The sequence below is a fragment of the Trypanosoma brucei genome, chromosome 10 (assembly GCF_000210295.1).
Source record: "Trypanosoma brucei gambiense DAL972 chromosome 10, complete sequence".
Classification (NCBI taxonomy): domain Eukaryota; phylum Euglenozoa; class Kinetoplastea; order Trypanosomatida; family Trypanosomatidae; genus Trypanosoma; species Trypanosoma brucei.
In genome coordinates this window covers 2289650-2308428 of record NC_026743.1, presented here as the reverse complement: position 1 = coordinate 2308428, position 18779 = coordinate 2289650, and the positions used below count along the sequence as shown (strand labels likewise).

At 48.0% G+C, this 18779-nt stretch overlaps 8 protein-coding genes across 8 annotated transcripts; all 8 read right to left on the bottom strand.

The window, feature by feature from the left end:
- Positions 1–71: 71 nt before the first annotated feature.
- Positions 72–1475, bottom strand: TbgDal_X11840 (hypothetical protein, conserved; the record flags this gene model as incomplete). Its single annotated transcript, XM_011780051.1, has 1 exon — positions 72–1475. One exon carries the CDS (start codon positions 1473–1475, stop codon positions 72–74), a length of 1404 nt encoding a protein of 467 aa, XP_011778353.1.
- Positions 1476–2757: 1282 nt separating this feature from the next.
- Positions 2758–5691, bottom strand: TbgDal_X11830 (hypothetical protein, conserved; the record flags this gene model as incomplete). The annotated part of the gene is made up of 1 exon (XM_011780050.1): positions 2758–5691. One exon carries the CDS (start codon positions 5689–5691, stop codon positions 2758–2760), a length of 2934 nt encoding a protein of 977 aa, XP_011778352.1.
- Positions 5692–6045: 354 nt separating this feature from the next.
- TbgDal_X11820 (hypothetical protein, conserved) lies at positions 6046–8376 on the bottom strand (the record flags this gene model as incomplete). The annotated part of the gene is made up of 1 exon (XM_011780049.1): positions 6046–8376. The coding sequence occupies one exon, from the start codon at positions 8374–8376 to the stop codon at positions 6046–6048; it is 2331 nt and encodes a 776-aa protein (XP_011778351.1).
- A 472-nt stretch (positions 8377–8848) lies between these two features.
- TbgDal_X11810 (hypothetical protein, conserved) lies at positions 8849–13069 on the bottom strand (the record flags this gene model as incomplete). Its single annotated transcript, XM_011780048.1, has 1 exon — positions 8849–13069. One exon carries the CDS (start codon positions 13067–13069, stop codon positions 8849–8851), a length of 4221 nt encoding a protein of 1406 aa, XP_011778350.1.
- Positions 13070–14387: 1318 nt separating this feature from the next.
- On the bottom strand, positions 14388–15413 carry TbgDal_X11800 (hypothetical protein, conserved; the record flags this gene model as incomplete). The annotated part of the gene is made up of 1 exon (XM_011780047.1): positions 14388–15413. The coding sequence occupies one exon, from the start codon at positions 15411–15413 to the stop codon at positions 14388–14390; it is 1026 nt and encodes a 341-aa protein (XP_011778349.1).
- A 497-nt stretch (positions 15414–15910) lies between these two features.
- TbgDal_X11790 (T. brucei spp.-specific protein) lies at positions 15911–16219 on the bottom strand (the record flags this gene model as incomplete). The annotated part of the gene is made up of 1 exon (XM_011780046.1): positions 15911–16219. One exon carries the CDS (start codon positions 16217–16219, stop codon positions 15911–15913), a length of 309 nt encoding a protein of 102 aa, XP_011778348.1.
- A 141-nt stretch (positions 16220–16360) lies between these two features.
- TbgDal_X11780 (T. brucei spp.-specific protein) lies at positions 16361–16939 on the bottom strand (the record flags this gene model as incomplete). Its single annotated transcript, XM_011780045.1, has 1 exon — positions 16361–16939. The coding sequence occupies one exon, from the start codon at positions 16937–16939 to the stop codon at positions 16361–16363; it is 579 nt and encodes a 192-aa protein (XP_011778347.1).
- A 949-nt stretch (positions 16940–17888) lies between these two features.
- TbgDal_X11770 (hypothetical protein, unlikely) lies at positions 17889–18296 on the bottom strand (the record flags this gene model as incomplete). The annotated part of the gene is made up of 1 exon (XM_011780044.1): positions 17889–18296. The coding sequence occupies one exon, from the start codon at positions 18294–18296 to the stop codon at positions 17889–17891; it is 408 nt and encodes a 135-aa protein (XP_011778346.1).
- Between the last annotated feature and the right edge of the window lie 483 nt (positions 18297–18779).

Below are 18779 nucleotides of genomic sequence, written 5' to 3'. Positions count from 1 at the left end.
CTGGACACCCCCCCCCTATATATTTACAAGCGGTACGTCCGAAACCCTTGTGCGACTACAAGAAAAAAATCTTAACACATTCCTTTCACGTACTCCTGAAGTGTATCCAGCATCTGCAGCTCAGAGTTCAGAACAGTTTCCATGAGCCTACGACGAGAGGAGTGTTCCTCCCCTGAAAACTGCTCTTGAACCAAATTCAGCTGCAGATGAGCTGCTTCTGCTCGCATAGCTATCACCCTGGACGCTAGGGTCATCAAGGCATCTGTGCGCTTCACCTGCCAATCCCGGTTGATGGTGTGAATTAGATGGTCAAACTCACCAGTGCTTACCGTCATAAGATGGAAAACATTAAAGAACCGCTGAACATCTTTAACGGTTGCAGGTGCGATCTCGGCACCCCAAGTGGAGGCAGAACACGAACTACCAACGGCATCTAAGTCACGGTTGATTGAAGTGCGTGGTAATCGTGAGATGTAAAGACCCTCATCGAAGAGAAACCCAAGGCGCTGTAGTCGCTCCACGCGCTGCCGCAACATCCTTACGTTCGATTCTGTGTCGCTTGTACTTTCACCCGATGCCATAATAGCTGCAACTATGTCCACTATTACATCAACGGAAAATCGAAGCATATCCTCCCCTACAACAGAATCCGTGACGAACTGGAACTCCACGGCAAACCGTGCGGCACCAATCTTTCCATAGGAAAGAAGTACCTGCTCTCCACGACGTAGCTCTTTGGAGGCGACCAGACAAAAGGTTAAACTATGCTTGCGTCCGCCCCCACGGATTTCCAGGATTGCGTTCGCCTCAAAGGAGTGGTTGACCATGTCAAGACCAGGGAGTAAGTAAGGACCTTCACGGCCCTCAACGTTCTCACGGTGGAAATTGCGTGAGAGCACCAGGGCCAGACACTCACAAAAAAGAGGAAACGTAGCGCGATCCTCCGGCCAGTGTTCGGGATAGCGTTTCATAATCTCTTCTGCAAGACCCCACCGCTGGGAAACATTCATCTCGAGCAGTTGTTGCGAAAGACATGTCCACCGTGTCGAAACAGTACCTAATGAGGTACATGTAGCAGAGCAAAACGCTTTATCATCGATCACATTGCCAAAAAGGTGGTCTAACATGCGCGGGCACGTTTTAAGCCACGGTACCCAAGGCGATGAAGGCCGCAGAACTTCTGCCATAAAGCGCAGTGTCACGTACAATACATTATCTTTTACTTGGGTATCATTAAGTGCTTTCACACAGGGAGCTTCAACGGTGGAAGGCCCCGCATACGGCGAAATGGAACTGCTGAATGGGCAGCTGACTATAACAGTTTCCTTTGGAAGCTGCCTCCGAGCGAACACACCTGCTCCCATTGTTTTGGTAGGAACAAGAAAGGCTACATCGGGGTGGAGAAAGATGCCCTGTTTCTTAGCCCAACTTGCAAACAGTTGCGGAGACGGATCCGTGCCAAGGCAAACACTCATTTCACAACTAGGCTAGAGTGTGAAAGGAGGAAAAAATATCCTCCTTCTGGATGTAGAAAGAGAGTGAAACAGAAGAATACGCATACACCTCCTTTCTCCCCTATTTTGCTTTCCCTCGTTCCAAAGTATGCTGTAAACGGAGCAAATCAGAAAAAAATCGGCAGCAATTGTGACTTCAAGTGAAAAGGACGCGAAGCGAGTTTGATCCCTGGACAGATCACGATCAAAAAAAAAAACAAAAAGCAGAAAGAAACATGTTGTGATATCAACCGCACCACATCCGCCACTCGCTTTTCTCTCTTACGAAGAAGAGTCCCTCCACGAAAGGTAACATAAACCGGTGACGATGATAACGAAAAACAATGACGTAATAATTGAGCTAAGCAGCTGTGGCACTGCAGACGAATTCGGTTTGATGGGAAACATCTTTTTCGAACTCAAACGAACACACCTGACCTCCCCTTGCGTCACACCGGAGCCTTCTTTTGTCAGTCGCAAGTAAACACCTCACGTGGGCGGTGAGGGAACGCAACATCCTAAACAATACCACAATTCCTTACAAAAGGCACCAACATGCGCACCGTGCGGGCCGAAGAGTCCCATCATCAGCCCTCATCCCCCTGCAAACCTCCGCTCCGCTCCACGGGGGGGGGGCATCTCTTCTTCTTTCCCACATCAACTGCTTTTGTACTGCCACACAGTCCTCAGTGTGTAGTGATCAACAAAAAGTGTGAGTGAAATATATCATCAACCTCTTCCTTTGTGATCAGCTTCCCACCTAATAAGAGCCAAATAAGGTCTGACCGATACAGACATCAGGAGCAAGCAACGGAGCCACATGGAGAGGATGGAAGTACATGACACCTACCTGCCGACCAACGACTTACCACTCAACGAAAAGAAGTGCAGGAGGGGGGGGGAGGAAGGAACGAGTTCACAACTAGCAGATCACTGAAAACCACGAATACGTTAAAATTCAATATTTAACTCAAGAAGGTGAGTCGAATGAACATTGATCTACCGAAGGTTGCCGCAACTACCGGCCGCTAGGTGCTCAAAAGCGAAGTAAAAGGCGCATGTAAATCCTTCAGAAATGTTATTAAGCGCACGATATGATGAAGCAGGCATAAGTTACCGGCCATTCCCGTGTGCCAAGTTTGAAGACTGCGCCGCTCGGTGGGGGGGGGGAAGAAAGAAGGGAGGGAATCTCCGAAGGGAGTTTCAAACAAGTACGCCGTGAGACCACATAGTGCAAGTCACAGCAACATAACGAGATCAAGAGCTATGTCGTTGTGTATTCAACTCCAGCTCCCTTCTTTGGTTCGCTGGGCGTTCGTTCCGGCGGTGACACTCGGCGTAGATATTCGCCAAGACGCTGCATAGTTTCAAGAAGTGTCGGAGGAATTGTGCGGTGCGACGAGCTCACCACAGTAATATCACATGTCCCAACGATGATGAATCTCTCTGGCTGCCGTTTTTTTATTTTGTCCAGTTTAACAGCACCTGACAAGTGATCCAACAAGGAAACGCCTCTAACGCCTACACGGGCATTGTTGAACAACACAACAAGGGGAGTATTCACGAAATAATTGGTAATCTCACGCAGATAATTGGAAGCATATTTGAAGGCGCGTTTGTTCATACTGTCTACGACAAAGAACAAGAAATCGACCTCCTCCATGCGTTCAACGTAGTAGCGCCAGTTCTCACGAAAACTCTCTCGACCACCGAGTTCGTGCATCGCAAACACCCACTCCTCAAAAGCGATTACTCTCTGGGAAAGTCCAATTGTTGGAAATGTCGGTTGTATGACACCGTGAAGAGAGTTGAGGATCAGCGTTTTTCCAACATCCTGAAGACCCGCAACAAGACCGACGCGCCACGCTTTACGGGCTAGCTTCACCTCCCGTGGTAGAACATAGTTTAGCGCCACTTGCGATACACATTGAAAATCGTAGATACTTTCCGATGCGCTGCAGGACAGCGATCTTCTTTCTTGGGGCACCGAGTCACTGCTTCCCAGCCTCACGGCCTGCTGTCGTTGTTGGGCACATCGCTGAAGCAACTCATCAAGGCCCTGTTCACTTTCCTTGTATTCACAGAGAGAACGAAGAAGCCGTCCTGCCGCATCTAAGTCGAGACGAGTCATCACTTCACCTCCAACAGCATGACTATAAATAGCCCGTAGTCGACGTAGATTGGCTGTAAGTACACGCACCAAATCGTGCTTACGAATCTGACGTCCGTCAAACGCCTGTTCGAGTGCTTCGATAGCATCACGGATAGAATCCGCACCGATCTTAAGGTGTACGGCAGCACCTTGCGAGTCGTAGATTGTACTCACAACACGGTGCAGATCGAGCACTTGTGCCTCCGCGTTGCGCTCAAACGCCACAGCATCGCCCAAGTCATCACTTCCTCCAGAAGAGCGGGAGCTAGAATCATCGTCATTCGCCCCACTGTATCCCTCCACGCCATTAAATGCTTGTTTCTCGCACCACTCCTTAAAGGTAGTTGCGGGCATCGAAGGAAAAGCAAAAAGACCATTCAACAGCACATAGGCTCGATCAATCTGAGGTACACCTCTTCGCGAACAAATGAAATTCATCATAGCGCGTTGTTGAGCGGCTGTGCAGCAGACAATGTAATCCGTCAATATACCGTCGTGAACCTTTGGCTCCGGCAGTTGGGAAACGTCATCCTCCTTAAATGGCACAAAATCAACGACAACAGTGGTGACATTGGAAAAAAGTGATGCGTAAAGCGGTTTCACTCCAGCGTACGGTAGCTCAAGTGACCCCAACTGCTGTAGGCTTTCTAGACGGGTCAAATAAGTGTTAGTGATGGAAGTGACCACATCAGATAACTTAAATTGAGGTAGCTGAGCGCCAACGCTTGCAAACGAGCGAAATAAGTTAACCCATATAATACGCACACATTCGTTGCCTCCAATGGCTTGAGTTAGGGCAGTTTTACTGTCACTCAGCCGCTTGCTCAGGTCTGCTAGGAGAATAACTTCTACAAGTTGCAACCTCAATGACTTGGTCAGCACACGCTGCGTCCGGTACACTTCAAAGTATTTCGACTTCAGCACCACTGCGTGCCTGCAACGCCGCTGGTACTCAACCGTAGTTGTTACACGCAGTAGAGGTGGCTTCCCCGCATTTACAGTTGATTCATCCAGAACAATAGCTATTCCAGAAACAAAGTCCCCAATGTACTTGAGATAGCACGAATCGTCAGCGTCTGTATCAGAGCGTCTGAAATCCTCCACTACCTCGACGATATTCCGATGAATTGCACGCAAAAAATCCTCATGAACGTACTGATGCAAATATTGTTCAACCCTCTCCGTATCCCGTAAGTTTTGGCCCCACTGGAATGAAAATGAAAAGTTCCTGCTTCCGAGCATTTCACCAATTTCACGGCAAACAGCAACGCAACTTGGATTTGTTGTGATCCACCCCTCGATCCGCGGTTCACGCCACACGTGTGACTGCGTCATTTTCATCACTTCCGCCGAATCCGCAACATTGAAGCGAACGTTACCTGTTACATCTCGTGAAATCCACACGTTTAGCAGGAGACTACCTGTAGTTGGGTCATACTGTGGGCCCGTATCAATACGATCCTGACCCGCTTCTACTGTAATCGTGTACCGCCGTGGCACCTCCACATCACCACCGTATGCATGGACCGCCGCGGAGATTGTGTCGATGGCAACATCAACGGCTTCCACCAGGTACTGAAGAAGATCATCAGGGATATCACTTAATCGTGCAACGGCCAAAGTAATGTTCACCCCTAATAAACGCCCTGCCACCAGCGTTCTCCGTTGCGCGACGCGCAACAGATTATAGTCACGATTGTACGTGGAGCATCGTTCGATGAGACGAGTGATTGCGGCATACCACCTATCCCGTTCCGCCAGAGAGCTAAGTCGGAGTTTGATGTTTTGGCCACGCCGAAGTTGCAGTACAAGGCCATAAAACTTGTTCTGTCTGTCACCAGATATAATGACTCCACGCACCTCTGATGCGCAGAACCTATCTAGCGGTACCGGCTCTTGATCATTTTTGTACACCTCTAAACGGCCTTGTGTCTCATCAACAACCCAAAAACGTTTCTTGTAGGCAACGAATGACTTGCGACCCCGCTCAACAGCACAACGCATAACACCCATCACATTGTCCGGCGGCCGCTGTGCCTGCTCCATTTTTACCTGTGGACCGGGAAACAAGAGTTTAATGCGATCTGGAGTGAAACACGCCCCACGAGAAGTTGAAGAATCGGTGTGAAGGCACGATACTTCTTAGGGTCCCCGAATAGCATCAAAAAGCGTTTAGGCGGCTTGTCGCTGCAAGGTGAAAAGCTCTTATGATTGCATGAAACAAAGAAGAAGATGCATGTAAAATAGAAACACGAGAGGCAGGAGCGACCAATAGAGAATTACAATGATATACAATAAACGTGCCTTTCTGTTTGGCAAGTGACAGCAATTTACAGCTTCCACACTCTCTGATACTACCACACCTCTCCTCAGCCTCGTGCATTCACTAACCCTGCTTCTTCATGCCTTTTTCCTCACAAACAACCGCGTGCGACGTGCAGTTGGTTGCGTGCATTCCTTCGCCGCTTCCAACGTATCAGATGTCCCATGAGCTGCTTCAAACCGCCGCCACTCCGTTCCGTTCGGAGACAGAAGGAATTCTACCCACCGCTTCGACTGTTGTATCGCCTCAAAACTGGCGTTATTGTCCAGCCCCCCAAACTCTTGCAGCAACTTGGGGCGGTACCTCTCAAGCCGCTCATGGAATGTTGTGCGCATCCACTCCACAGACGAGTCCTCCGGTCGACCATCAGCCGTCGTCGACGAGACAACAAAATTTGTCACCGCACTAACGGCCTCTGCCCATCTGGCCGTCGCCGGTGTAAGAACCTCCGGCAGCCGCAATGGGGGCGGGGAGAGAACCCCAACTGTTGAGGCATTTTTACCCCTCCAACGTAATGCTTCATATATGTATTCATCCCACACGGAATCCAACAGCTCTTGGTATAGCTGACGAAGGGAAGAGTTAAGTTCCTCCACCTCAGCACTCTCCGAGAGCCCTCCACACGTTTTCTTGCGGGCAGAGCGAAGGAGACGTCGCTTCAGAGCGAGGCGGCGCGCCCAAGCTTGGTCCACCTTCTCCAGTACTTCATAACGCTCAGACAACGAGACCACCGACCGCGCAACTGCGGAGAAGGAACGTATGCATGCAGCACGCAGGGCGTCAGAGCGGTGAAATTGTCGTTCTTTCTCCTCCAACTTCGCGTAGCCCTCCCACAAGGCGAAATTTTGTGGGAACTGCTTAATCGCACTCTCATAGATGGCACGACTGCGCTGAACGCAACTTTCTGCGCTAACTTCACCAGCTGCGCAAGCATTAGACTCCAAGCGAAGCGCAGCATCGAATACTTCGGGGCAGGGTGAGATATTAAGTGACGCAGCGAGAAGTTTTTGTGCTTGAACAAACTCACCATGTCGCTCTTCAAGCGCTGCAGCCTCTATCCAGAGTCGTGGGCAACATGCCGTCTTAAAGGGGAAATGGCGGATGCACTTCGCTAATGCTGAGCGTGCAGCGGCCACATCACCACGCTCCTCCACCAAACGCGCATATGCCATCACCACAACAGCGTGGTGTTGCGCCAACACAGCATCTTTCTCCCCATCAATACGGATCCCAGCAGCAGCCGTTAAACACTGGAGTGCCTCCTCCCACGCTCCTCCCTTACTGCCCACATTAACAGCATGGCCCGCACACACACTTGCATTATCTCCTTGGGTCGCATCACGAAAAAGTAGAAACTGCGCAACGTAAGCATCAAAATCACGAGGGTTGTGGGCGATGCGATGCTGGTACATTGCTCTGGCGATGACTGAGGTCATAGTCTCATGGTTCTCAGCACTTCCGTATAGTCGCTCAAAGCGCTTGTAAGCCGTGAAAATGCCGTCCAGTGCCTTCACAGATGTACACTCCTTCAAAAGACGATGATATAGTTCGCGTGCTTCATCAAATTTCAGTGCGGCGGCAAGGGCGTCAGCCCACGCAAGCGGTATTCGACAATCTTTCTCACCATTTATATATTCGTTAGGCAACGATTCCATCGCACAAGCGTAAACCATGACGGCACGGTCCGCATTCTTCAGCACATTCAACTCGGCACTACCATAGAAAATCCAACACTCCACAGTGCCGTGAGCCTCCACATACCGCCGCAAAATATCCCGACAGTTTTCAGCGCGACGCTGTTGCGCCTCGAACAGCGCAAATAACTCCCATGCGCACGCAGGTGGCGTCGGCCCTGACACCCAACGGTTAAATAAGTCGCGCACCTTACCGTCCTGCCCTGCTGCCTGTTCGAGCACAATATATTTTAGCCAGAGGTCTGTCGCGGATGGTAGTGCAGTGACACCACGCTCCCACACCGCTCGTGCATGATTTATAAAACCACCCTCCTCCTCCAACTCAGCATAATCGCGCCAGAGAACGGGATTTGCGCCATGATACTTGACGGCGCGTTCCAGTATGCTGCGCATGCGCTCGTAGTCTTTCTGTTGTGCCTCCCACCTCGCATACTTCACCCAATTTCCAAGGAATGTGTAGCCGCGTTTCACCCGCTCCTCCAGTTCAGCACGCGTTTTTTGTCTGTAAAGAGCAAGTTCCTCTGGGCTGTTGATAACAACAGTTGTACTTGTGTTCGAGGGGCCAATGCTACGCTGCATCTCTAGCGCCCCTGCGATTAACTGGGCATCAGTCAACTGTGTAGAAGAAGCGCGAGCATCACGAAAAACAGAGCGGCGGCGCAACGCTGCAGCCGCTGGACCCATTTGGTCGTTGTAGTTACGGTTCCGCTTCATGGTGTGCTCCTAAGGTGTCCACCTACGAGGGTAAAAGTGAGAATTAAGTACAGAGCTGCGTGTACGTAGCGAAAAATGGCATGGCTCCCCTTCACACACGCACACACAAGAGTTCAACCGCACGCCGCGGCGGCAAAAAAAAAGTGTTTCCCTTTTAAGAGATTACCAACCATTCGTTCACCACCTCCCCTCCCGTTGGTGGGCTTGAGTGACATCCCCCTTTCATTGCCTTTTTTTGATAATTTTGTCGCCCTCATTGGCAACTTCACGATCCGCCGCCACAACCAACCAACAAAATGGTTCGCAGATAGAGTTGTGGTGACAAAAAATGTCTTGGACTCAACTCTTGTTGTCACCCCAGGAAAAATATAATATATATAAGTTTTCAACTTTTGCTTCACTTCTTCTCCTACCTTAGAATTACTCCTCTATTTTGACGCACACTACCTGCCCTTTCCTTATTCGGGAGCAACTATAGCCCTGCTAACTTCTTCTGCTTCACCAACCCAACAAATTTCAAAAAGTTCGTTGCTGTACCCTCCGCTTTCACAAGAGAAGGGTGTTGAAGCAACAACGGTGAGTTCAGTAGTTCACTCGCCCTCCGCACCATAGGATCAAAGACACCAGCCGTCATCGGTGCTTCGTTTAGCTCAAACTTTTCTTCATTCGAGAGCGAGTCCATGAGAACGGCGGTACCGATTTGAAGGGCCTTCAGCAGCAACATCCATGGTTTGTACGCACCGTCACTTTTATCATCACCTTCCTCCTCATTGCATGCGGCAGATGTCAAGGAGTCATGGTTACGGTCCTCTCCGTCGGTCATATCGTCTCCTTCGGAGAAGGAATTTCTGCGAAGCAGCGTTTCAAATACCTCAAGAAGCGCTTGTAGCGCTTCATAGCGGTCGGCCTTTAGGAGAGAATCTAGGAGCGCAGGGCACACCTTTTCGCAGTCACATAGAAGTGCTGTGACAACAGTTGAACGCAATGGTGAATACTTGTTAGAAAGTGTGGAAAATTCTTCACAACTTGCCACTAACATAACCCACTCCTCAAGAGCCTCCTCGTCGCAGGTGTAATTTGTATGTTTCATAAGGTCCAGCGCGTGATTTTGAAGCACCAAACCAACATCAGCCCCTGCCATAGCTGCAAACCGCAAAGCCTCAGTCCATAGCCGCGCCTCCATGAGTGCCTCCACGAAGCGTCTCAATGCAGCGGCGTACGCCGCTGGTGGCGGATTTTCTACCCACAAATCGGTGCAGTCCACACGTCGGTTCGCCTTCAGGAGTTGCTGTTCACAATATGCCTGATAATGGCGACGCCGCACCCATGGAAGGTGCTCACGACCCAACGGCTCCCTCACAGCTGCGTACTCTGGTGTAAAAAAGCACCCTGTACCACTGCACGCACTAAATGTGGAAGATTCCTGAGCACCATCCAGGGGTTCGCTGTCTTGTACCTGAAGTGGAGCTATTGGAGAGATGAGTTCCACCGCGGTCACAGCCAGTGAAGTGAGTTCCACCACTGTTTCAACAACGTTCGCACGAAGCGATGAGCAACGTATGGCTGTGGTAAGGTCTGTCATCATCCGGCCGGCTTGCCCGTATGCGTGACGCTTGCAAAGGTAACGGTACAGGCCAATTGCTGCGCGCCATCGCAGTTGTTCTGCCTCTGTTGAACCGCTTCTGACAGCTAGTCGTGCAATAAACGAGTACCACTTGGACGTGAGAAGAGTGTCTAATTCAGCACTACAGTGCGTGACGTCGACAAGGCAGTCGGTAAGTTCATCGGATGAAGACGCAATCTCGACTACCTCACCAATCAAAAGCCCAATCTTCTCCATGCACACAGTCTTTATATCAGGACCCACCGCGATCTGCTGCACATCTGCAATCGACCGGAACGCATCCCCAAAGTTGGGATCGTCGAGAGCCGCTCTCGCGAGAAACATGTGCGTATCTACGCGGAGTTCTGTGAGTGCCCGAAGGATCCCAGGACAGTCAAGACGTGACTCTTGAAGGTGCTGTCCGAGTTGAATCAGTTCCGCAAGAAACAGCTCACGAACTAGCGATGCACTAGCGCTCGCATGGTGTGAAGTACCGGGGTGCACAATGCAGCGAAGGAGCGCCACACGGTACACAGAGGCGATGACGGCACTTATTTTTCCATCGGTGGAGTCACCGCTATCGTCTAGCAGCGCCCACCACTCTCTGACGTCTATACCGTTGAAGGCAGTTTGAAATGTGCTGTCGTTGTATATGGCCAACCCACAGTCGAGCAACAACGCTTTGGCAACTGGCGCAGGACAGTTCACCAAGTGAAAGGTAGTCGCCAGGCACATAGCAGCTAGTTGTGAGGGACATGACGTCCGGCCTACCTCGATGCAGCGAATAATTCGGAAGTGTTGCAAGCACGGATAACGACGACTAAGTAGATTGCACCAAGTTGCACAAGCTTTTGGACCGCGAGCTTCATTGCAGGCCCTTAGCCTGTTTGCCACCCGGACGGCAAAAAGCACATCGTTTCCCTCCGCTTCCTCGCCCACCGTAAATTGTAAAAACAACCTAATGGCATCGTCAGCGACCGTTTTACGCACTTCAGGTACGATGGTTGCTGTTGAAGGGCCTGTGACGCTTACGGAATGGTACGCAGCGGACAAAAGTTCAAGAGTAGCGCGGACGCGGGCAATCTCAGGACTCGTTCGGTAATCAGGGTCCGACCCCATCCAACCAATAAAAGAGCATGTAAGGTAAGCGACGCGCAACAAGAGATCCCGTGCGATGGTATGTTGAATAAAGTGTCTCGAGTAGCTACAGAACGATGCCTTCCTTGTGGAAACGTCAAAAAACATAGTTGCGTGTTCGATGGCGGCCTTGATAGCGTCCTCGTTTACAAATCCGGAGGGCGTATACCCCTGTAAATGTGCGGCACTGCGCAGTAATTGAAAGCCACCCAGGGTGGATGCGACTGGAACACAATGCACTGCATTGATCAAAAGGGCCGAAAGGTGATCCGCGGCCTCTGCACATGAGGCAGCCAGTTCTATGCCCTCATAAAATGCTTCAAGCTTTCCCGCCGTCGCACATCCGCTTTCTCTAACCACCGTAGGAATCAGATGAAGGGATGCAAGTGGTAGTGTGCAGTGCGTCGTCGCCGCAACAGGCCTCGTAACGGCAAAGGCAGATTCCAGCATCTCCTCGAGCGGACTCATATCACTGGTGAGTACATGAGCTCGTACGCTCTCATCAACCTTTTCTACCAGTACCATTTCTTCTCCCACAGCCGTAAGCGCATGCAGCGGTTTAGAATGACAGAAGAAAGTCTGGGCCTCCCTGAGTGAAGAATAAGCACAAGAACCACTGATGGAACCGCCATCCGCATCCAACTCCTCCTGTGCATCAATGATTTGCAATATGCCTGACAAGCCCTGCTCATTGGCATGCATGAGTGAACCAACAGAAAGCGAACAACGAATACATGCATCCTCCTCTGCCCCAATATCCCACAAAAGGGAAAGACGTGTTGGGTTTATGGCAACACACCCCAAAAGGGTGCTCGTGGACGAAGGTGGGAGGATCGTCATTTTGACTGTTTTGGGATCATCACCGCTTGTTGATGCGATGGGTATCCGAGCCCACAAGCACTGCCGAATTTCCTTCCTACCAAAACTGGTGACAACATGCACGTCATTACCGATAAGCGCGGACCACTGAAGTGCGTGACTAAAAACCATCTCATCCTTTGTTAGGGCACACTCTGACGCTGATGAAATGGTGGACAGGGAGTCATCGTACAATCCTATTGAGCCATCAGAGCGAAGAATGGCAAAGTAGTGGGTCAGCTGCACGGAACTCACGGCGATGTACCGCCGGTGGCTCTTTTCCCTATGATCTTGCGACCACGTGAGGAGCCATGACGGAAGTAAACTTCCGCCTAAAAACTCCCCATCGCTATCACTAGTTCCACTTGCATCTTTGAACTCATGCTCAACAAAGGTACCATCACTGGCTATTTCCACACGCCACAACGTGCAGCCGTTACTTAACAGAATGACAGAAAGCAGCCCATCGGCGGCAGCGGCCTGCGGCAGGCTCGCAATAACCGAGGCACACAATGTGGGTTCTGACCCGTTTCCCTCTTCGTCATCGACGTTACCTCCATTGCCATTTAACTTCGCCTGAACCACTGACGCATCATACTCAAACGCCGCCGCCACACCCGAGAAGCGCGATGTTAGTACTGCTTGTTCATCCGGAACAATAAGCAATTGGCTGTGATGATCACTACTCCTTTGCAGCTGAATTTGCAAAGCCCCTGCTTCGAGAAGAGAAGTTACCCACGACACGGCAAACACCGCCTGATCTCGCACGTGTGTAACACCACAGGCAATAATAGTGTGCCGCGGTGATACCAGCTCCACTGACAGTTTACGGGAAGAATAACTCATATCTCCGACTGTGCTTCCCGTTAGCAATATGTGAACCAGCGGCTCATCACGATCCAACCACCACAAAAGTGTGGCGCGCAGTGATGGAACCGGAATCGACCCGCTACTGGGGAAATCCATCGCCTGATATGAAACAACATTGTCAGCTGCGGTACGTGCAGGTGCATCACCCAAGCGATCCTCAAGAGTTGTGCGTACGTGAAGTGCACTGGTAGCGTCAGCACCATCGAAGAAAAGGGTGCTCAACATTATATTGAGGTAATGGCAGAGTGAAAACGGAGTGCGGAGGCGGTGTTCGCACCCTTCACAAGATATAATACCCGTCCTCTAGAAAAAAAGGGTATGTGTCAAAAATGTATTCGCTGTTAGCCCTCGGAAATCGACAAAAAAGTAAGGAGTATAAATCTTTCCCTTCTGCTTTTAATTCACCGTTTGGATGCACCCTTCCTTCGGGAGTCCTTTTCCCTACGTGTGAATAATCCAAACACAAACACGCCCGCAAACAGTAGAGTGACAAAAGGTGTGGAAACGGGAAGAAGATACGGGGAGGGTACTAAGTAACCGTGGGACAAACAAAGAAAAAAAAAAGAAGAGGCGGCAGCAAATCATCAGTTACAACATCGAGCAGACACCACAAAGTTACTTGATTTTCCCGCATGAGGAACAATAACAGTGAAACAAAGGAACAAAAGGGCGGGAGAGGCACCAAAAGAAAAAACAAGTGTACTGGATATGATACAGACTTCAGGAACCAACCATTGGTCCGTCCATGGCCACTTGCTCTTGCATGGGCCAAAACAACACGGTATCAACCTCTCGCGGAGTCCTGCCGTGAAAGAAAAATACATCAAGATAGTAACGACATAGAAGAAAATACACAAGGAAAGAAATAGAATGCGACGCCTTGGTGGGCTCTATCTGTCCCTGTGTCTGGTACCTAAACAACTGCCCAAAAGAAAAACACTCTCAACACCGCACCTCCTCCACCAAGAAAAAAAAAAAAAAGAAAAAAACATAAACACATACACACATACGTTACCGAATCAGACCTTCTACTCGCATGTTCCCCCACCAGCGGTCCAACCCTTATTTCACCTATTTTTGTTTTATTTTTTTAAAGGCTCTTAAAGTGCTGGGACGTGGTGTTGGTGATGTGGAAGGGAGAAGGTACACACGATTGTTTGCAAGTACGTATTATCGACTAGGCCTCCGACGAGCAAAAATGAACAAATTGACACGAACAAAAGAAGAAGGCATTTGTGCTTAATTTACATGATACGGTGGGATATTCTTGAGCACTGTTACACACGCCCGAGCAGCACAGATTTCCCAACCTGCTTAGTTTGATGGCCCTCTAGTATAAAATGTTTTGGACTTTTTGTTCCCTCTTTTAAACAGAAGTATATACAGCCTTGTCAACGGCCCTGAACACCTAGCGGAAGTTCGCACCATCACTTCAAATTTCTTTTTCCTCTCTTCACACTTCCTTATATTTCTTCCTTCCATCATTACTCCATCCCCGTCCCGGATTGTACGCCAGAAACCATCTCAGAGCCTGAATTTACATTTACTTCTGCTTTGTCCCAATTTTTGGTAATGTGCACGAATCGACTAAATTGTCTAAATGTTGCTTCCTTGCCCTTATCCCAAATGCGCCGGACTCTGCGCTCTCCACCAGCACAGCAGTTCCGCTCGTATTTCCCTTGGTGTTGCTGGCGTGTTTCAGAAGAATAGTTCCCGTTTTACTCCGAACAATGTTCTGGTGAAGTTCCAACTCACGCTGTGCATTCAAATACCGCCTCAGCAAGATGTAAAGTTCCCTCTTTCGGGCCGCCTCCATCTCCGCTCTGCGCCTTTTAGCTTTTACCTCAAGCACGTGTCGTTCTTGTTCATGCTTCTGCCGCATCATCGCCTCACGTCGCTCAAGCAGTTCCACCTTCGCCTGGACAAACCTCTCGGCATCTCTTGCCTCGATAGTATCGGCTTCTTTTTTTTTCTTGTGGGCGCGTACGTATTCCCGCTGGGACGCGAGAATGTGCTCTACTGCGCGCGCGTACAACAACCCCCTGCTACACTTTGCTGCGTGCGGGTTTAAACTGTTGACCTCCTCATAGAAGGACTGCAGCTCTGCATTTTGGCGCTCAATAAGCGCTGTTTCCAACCGCAGTTGCTCTTCCTCCAATTCATCTATTCGCATGTTCCACGCATGGTGAAACTCCTGAACCTCTTCACGGTGTAAAGTTTCAATGGCATCCCGCTCCTGCCTTTGAAGCTCCGTCAAACCACACACGTGGCGCGTCTCCTCATCTAACCGCATGTACCGCAACACCCGCTGCACGAGGTCTGCTTCAACATATTGCGCACGCCTTTCACAGGCCTGTCGATACGTTCTTAAAATGCACATGTACTCCACCGTTAGGGCCTCATTGCGACTTCCATTCGCTGCCAAATCCTCCAGTGCTGCGCGGGCTTGAGTTTCAAGTGCTTCAAAATCCTCAACATCGGGGGAAAACGCGCCCGTATTGGATGGATTAAACCCATCAGCCGATGCAGCCCGCGTAAGGGCTCTAGCAGTTTGTGAGTTTCCACTCATTCACAGAGTCACACAAGCCGAATGGCGGTATTGAAACGGCAATGACAATAATAATGGTAATAACAGCGAGTGCCTCTACCAAACAATTGTCCAAAAAAGAAAAAAATGAATGCGCGAGTACGGAAGGAGAGATTGTTTCCCTCTTTCCTTTTTTCCCCCTTTCTTTTGGCCCGTCCTCAGAAACTGACGGCTACGTCTAAAATCAAAGCAAAGGAGAAGCGTGATATGTAGTTTCTGGTTAAATATATATATATATATATATATATATATATATATATATATATCGCTCTCCCCCTAACTAATGAAAGGGGAAAAGAAAAGGGAAGAAAAGAAAAAAAACGGAATCTCCACCGTTAACAAGTCCAACTGGGACTTCCTACCCACCTATAAAAAAACACTACCTTCCAAAGAGCCACAGGTGTTTAAAGAATAAAAAAGAAAATACGAGACAGAAAATGAGTACTTCCCATTGAGTGCAAGAAATATATAGAGCGGAATCACGTAGCAAAGTATGACGAGAAGGGGGGAGGAAAAAACATGAGAATTGAAACATTTAATACAGGAACCAAAACATATGAATGGAATATCCCATGATATTGGTGTGCGTCCCCACCAACGAAAAGGAAAAAAAAAATCGAAGTCAACAGACAGTAAATACAAATGATCGCACAGTGAAAAGGAAAAAAATGAGTAACAAAATGAGGTAAGGTGCCCCACAAGGTCACAGAGGAAAATAAAAACCACACCAAAGTGTATATGATTGTGGTTAAAGAAACATTAAAGTATGAAATACAACAAAGGCACATATGCTCGGAAAAATAAATAAACAACAACAACAATAATTAAAAAAAAACACACACACACATCCCACGCACCCTCACAATCAGCATTCATTCCCTTCGATTGCACATCCATTACCAACTTGACGGTATTAAAGTAATAACGGGTCAAATAATTTCTTCCCCGCATGTGTGAAGCCAAATATTTTCCCCGCAATCACACAACACACGCACACGCCCACTGATAGCCGTTACATCGCCGCCGCTCCCGCCAACAAATGAGCCAAACACATGTGAACTACGGAATGCAGCAGCAGTTCCCGCAGTTACACGAGGGGTAACAAAAAAAGAAAAAAGAAAAAAAGTGAAGGAGAAAACGGGGAACTGTAGGGGCGATGCGGTACAAATGTTACGGCAATCAAACGAAAGGGTACTACTGGCGGCCACCGAAAAAAAAAAAAAGAAAAAGAAAAGCATAACGGAGAGGAAAGAATAGAGAAAATGAAGGAAGAGGAACAAAAATAAGGGATCGCAACCCCCGTAGATGAATTTGCAAAAGGAAGAAAAAATGGAAAGGAGTAAAAAAGGTAAAAGGAAAAAAAAGAAGGGAACGCGGCAATACCACGTTGAATTGCTCGGATGCGGCAGCCGCATCGTCGGCTGAAACTCGGCAATAAGCACGAGAAATGTTACCAGTAAATACAGAGAGAAAAGGGAAAGGAAATGTAGACGCACACGCAACCACATACACACATACACAAAAACACACGCAATATATATATATATATATATATATTTATTTATTTAATAAACAAGCAGAAAATAAATAGATAAATATATACATAGACACACAACTCAGTGATGAGACTCTCTGGCGAAGTGCCGTCACTTCTTTTCCCCCTTTTTGAAGTGCGTCTTCAAGTGAAAAAGGGAGAAATTCAGCACATTTTTTAGGGGTGCGTCGGCAGGCCAAAATTTTTTTTTTAAAAAGGACAAGAGGGGCACCACTCACTGAAAAAGTATATCTAAATGATACAAAAAGAAACAAAAAAACAGGGGAAAATAACGAAAAGAGAACAAAAATTTCCCTCACAATAATAAAGAAAAAAGCGCCAGTACCCTTCTACACGCGAGTGAAAGATTATTATTTTTTTTTTTTTTAAGACTTTAAAAAAAATGAAAAGGTAAAAGAAGGGGAGGAACGGGGGAGGCAAAGAAGTAAAACAGAAGTGTGGTTAAACTGAAAAGATGAAAAATAAAAAAAAAATACCACATCCTTCATGTCATCCCCCGCTACCCACTTCATATGAACCCGTCCACTTCACCCTCCCCCTCCTCACCAAACAAAAATAAAAATTCGCTAAAAAGATGGAGGAAGAGACGCGAAAGAAAGAAAAAAAAACGAGGTGTGCAAAAAAAAAAAAAAAATGTAGTGCACACAAATGTTTGCACAGTTGGATTACTGTTTTTTTTCTATTGCTACTGTTTTCTTTTCTTTTTTCTTCTTTCTTTTTAGTTGCTGCTGTTGTTGCTTATTGATTTCCTTTCTGTCTTCACAGCCGTTGCTCATGTTCTCCTGCCTCCCTTATGGAACGTAGAAATTACATGCACCACGCAAAGTGTCCACACTTATGTGGCGCCCGCACTTTACCGGAACCTTTTAAAAATAAACACCTCTCAGAGCGATTACAGCTGCTCATTTCCAACCGAACCGTGCAACATATCCGCGCGTGGCCACGCTCCCGCTCATAACACACACACACACACACACACACACACACACACACACACACACACACGAAAAAAACAAAGAAAAAGAAAAAAAACAAAAAGAGAAGAAAAACAAAACCAAATGACACACAAAAAGAACAAACAACAGGTCAGTTGAAAGTATAAAGCGTTGAACACGGGTTATGGACCAGCGGGCAATTACGAGAAGCGTGCCAAAAATATAAAAATAAGGCACCGGAGGGATGACGATGGCAGTGCAAAAGACAACGGCGTGTGGGTACAAAAAAAAAAAAGAAAAAGAAAAAAATGAAAAGAATGAGTGAACGAATGAGTGAATACTGAAAAATCGGCAAACAAACGAAGGTGAAGGCATCCCTTTGCTCCTTCACCTTCTTACTATCATTATTATTATTATTCCTTTGTTTGCCTATGAAAAGTTTCTATCCTCTTATTACTTTGATTTTGCTTCCTTCCGAAACAAAAAAAAAAACAAACACGCATACACAAAGACATATATGACCCTCTCGTCCTCCACCGAATTAAACTGTTTATTGAAAAAGAGGAAAAAAAAAGAACGATTTCTCCTCTTCTACCGATCATGTGAAAACAAAAAAAGAATGGTAATGTGGGACGTCAGTTCATGGCTACAACAAAAGCATCACACAAAAGATGAAGTCTGCGATTAAAAAAAAAAAAAAACACCTCACCTCCGTCTTCCTCGGGATCGAGTTCGCTCAATTTAACCCCGACCATTTCTGGAAATTACCTTACAGAATCACGCACGCAAAGGCAAAATGTAGCACCACAAAAAGAAAAAAGAATGTAAAGCAAGCACCAAAGTAATTTTATTTTGTTC